The sequence below is a fragment of the Montipora foliosa genome, chromosome 13, assembly GCF_036669935.1.
Source record: "Montipora foliosa isolate CH-2021 chromosome 13, ASM3666993v2, whole genome shotgun sequence".
Classification (NCBI taxonomy): domain Eukaryota; kingdom Metazoa; phylum Cnidaria; class Anthozoa; order Scleractinia; family Acroporidae; genus Montipora; species Montipora foliosa.
In genome coordinates, this window is record NC_090881.1 from 38315978 (window position 1) to 38318477 (window position 2500).

At 37.4% G+C, this 2500-nt stretch overlaps 2 protein-coding genes across 2 annotated transcripts in view; one reads left to right on the forward strand and one right to left on the reverse strand.

Annotated features, from left to right (window-relative positions):
* Nucleotides 1–2500, reverse strand: part of LOC137983191 (fibroblast growth factor receptor 4-like) — an 88867-nt gene that overhangs the window by 18461 nt on the left and 67906 nt on the right. The window contains exon 10 of the mRNA XM_068830377.1: nt 1957–2199. Within this exon, the coding sequence (XP_068686478.1) occupies nt 1957–2199 (243 nt within the window). The remainder of the gene's footprint in view (nt 1–1956; nt 2200–2500) is intronic.
* LOC137983231 (uncharacterized) overlaps nt 1472–2500 on the forward strand; it is a 7241-nt gene continuing 6212 nt past the window's right edge. Inside the window, exon 1 of the mRNA XM_068830428.1 lies at nt 1472–1591. The gene's annotated coding sequence lies outside the window, so the exon portion shown is untranslated. The remainder of the gene's footprint in view (nt 1592–2500) is intronic.

A 2500-nucleotide genomic window follows, 5' to 3' on the forward strand; every position in this document is an offset into this window, starting at 1 on the left:
CGATACATTGATAGACACTGTGAATATGTGATGGAAGAATGCAAATAATCGCATTTGTGAATATCATTTTCACTTCTTGAGCCTTCTATATTGACTATCGAACCTATTTTATTGTTCAAACAATGACAATTTTGATGCTCGGTATCCCGAAATCTCTTCTTTAAATATCTTGTATCCGGTATATTTTTCCCCCAAATATCTCATATCCCTATAATGTTTTTACCTAAATATCCCTTATCCCGATAACCCCTAGCAGGCCCAACATTCGAGAGTCATTTCCAGATCAAGATATCCTTTTCTTTCAACGAGAAATTGGATAACTTGCAGTACAATCGTGGACACAATTGCTGCCAGGAAGTAAATAAAGTACGAGCAAGCCACCGTTATCCCCCCTACCTCCTCATCCCCTTACAATGTTGATTTAAATTCCGGAAACGTTCGGAAATGCTGGGGTTGGCTTCAACATTGCTTGTGGTGGAAGAAGAGGAGGGTAAGGGGGAGGGGGGGGGGGGGGAGAGTTAAGAGGCTACTATGAGGATATTTAATATAAGAGTTATTAAGGCACTAGCACCTTTAAATAAAGCAATTTTTTGGCGACCATTGTTGAAGACTTCCCAGGAAATTGTGGCCCCCACCGTTCATCTGGAGATAAGAACTCTTCAAATGTAGGTATATTTAATACCTGTTTCAAAACTAAGGTGAGCTTAATAAAGGGGCTTCGTTTTGAATAATACCATAATAATAGTGTTAAAGAAAATTGAAATCAATTATAAACGGTGTAAAACAGTGAATGCCAGTTTCTATAAGACTAAAAAGTTAGCTTCTGCAAGTACCGGAGCAGAAAATATGTAGTAAAACAAAAGAATCAAAGACTAATCGCAAATTAAGACTAATCCCAAGTGACCAAAAACACAATGCTTACCGGTACCTGCAGAAAGACCCACAAATAAGAGTAAATAGTCAACTACATGCCTTGTTTGTCGACAAAAGGACCTCTTTATTATCTTTGTAAGCAAACTTGAGCCTGCAAAGGCCAGTTCACTCTTAAATCTTTTAATTGTTTATTAGCTTGAGGATTATCTTGTTATCTTGAGGATGGGTGATATCGATGGTCAAAACATACCAACCAAAAACAGCCCTTGACAAAGAGCAGATTTGCCCAGAAAAAAAAAAGACTTGTTTAAAAAACTAATTAATTAATTAGTACCTTTAAATAATCTGAAAAAATGAATGCAAAAAACTTATCAACTTAAGGTGATTCCCTTGTTTTGCATCACGCTTCATTGGAAGCCATCTTGGATTTCGCCCAGTCCTTACGCGAAAAGATCATTTGAAGCGGATATTTCCGCCTTCCCCGCCCCCCCCCCCCCCCTTTTTTTTAAATGGTGTTATTTACTCATAATAGGTACACGGCAAACATATTGTAAGGAGAAAATCATTGGATAGTACAAGTTGGATTCAGACACTGAGTGTTCGTTATGCTGTAGTGGTCCGATTTGCTTATATTTCTTTGCAAGATCGAGCGATTTGAAATTACTTTACTGAAAGACTATAACCCGGACAAACAAGTAGGCTCAACGTTTCAGTAACAGTAAGTAGTTTTTGCTAGATAACAACAATTTTTCCAATTGATCAAGTTTCGAACACTACTTGCGTAATTCGGTTTTAAAAGACCTAGAATAAAGGGCATGCACCGCGAAAACAAACATGGTGACCCCATCTTTTTATTGCATTTTTTACGTCCTTTGCGTGATTATCAATTGTGCCAAGTTTGGCAAAAATGTGGGTAGTACGTCATTTTCAAGGGAATTACTTAAATGCTTTTTGTTTATGATGAAATGAGAGCCTATTTATAGAGGCCGACCTCATCATATGAGCATCATTGATATCTACAGCGTACTTACCTCAAAAATGGTTTACATAAAAGATAGTGATATAAAAGACTGATAATCATACCAACAATAAGGCACTGTGTGATGGTGACTGGTGGTCCTAGTGCGTTGATCGCCGAGCAAGTGTAACACCCAGTTTCCCTCGCCTTTATCTCTTTTGCATTGGGAATCTCTGGTTCAATAACCTCATTGTCCTTGTACCATGTTATGTTAGGTTCAGGGTTTCCATCAACTGGACACGAAAACAGTTTTGTGCTTCCTTCAAACACCGAATAATTCCCTCCCCCACCCGTAGCTTCGGAAGCATCTATAAAGAGAGAAAATAACAAGATCTCATCACAAAAGAGGTTTAAAGAGGTTTGTAGTTTTGCAGAAAAAGGCATTACTACTAATAACATTTTCTAATCGAGATGCTCACTCTAGCAATCTGTCAGATCTTGTGACCATTCATACTGCCCCTTTTATGTTTTAGTATCATCATAATTTACTACCTAAGGCTTTTGACAACTTCTTTTCTCGTATGCCATCCAAACACAATTATAATAATAGGCTAGCATCAAAATCAACTTATTATATTGATCATGATAGAACTAATTACGGTAAATTTA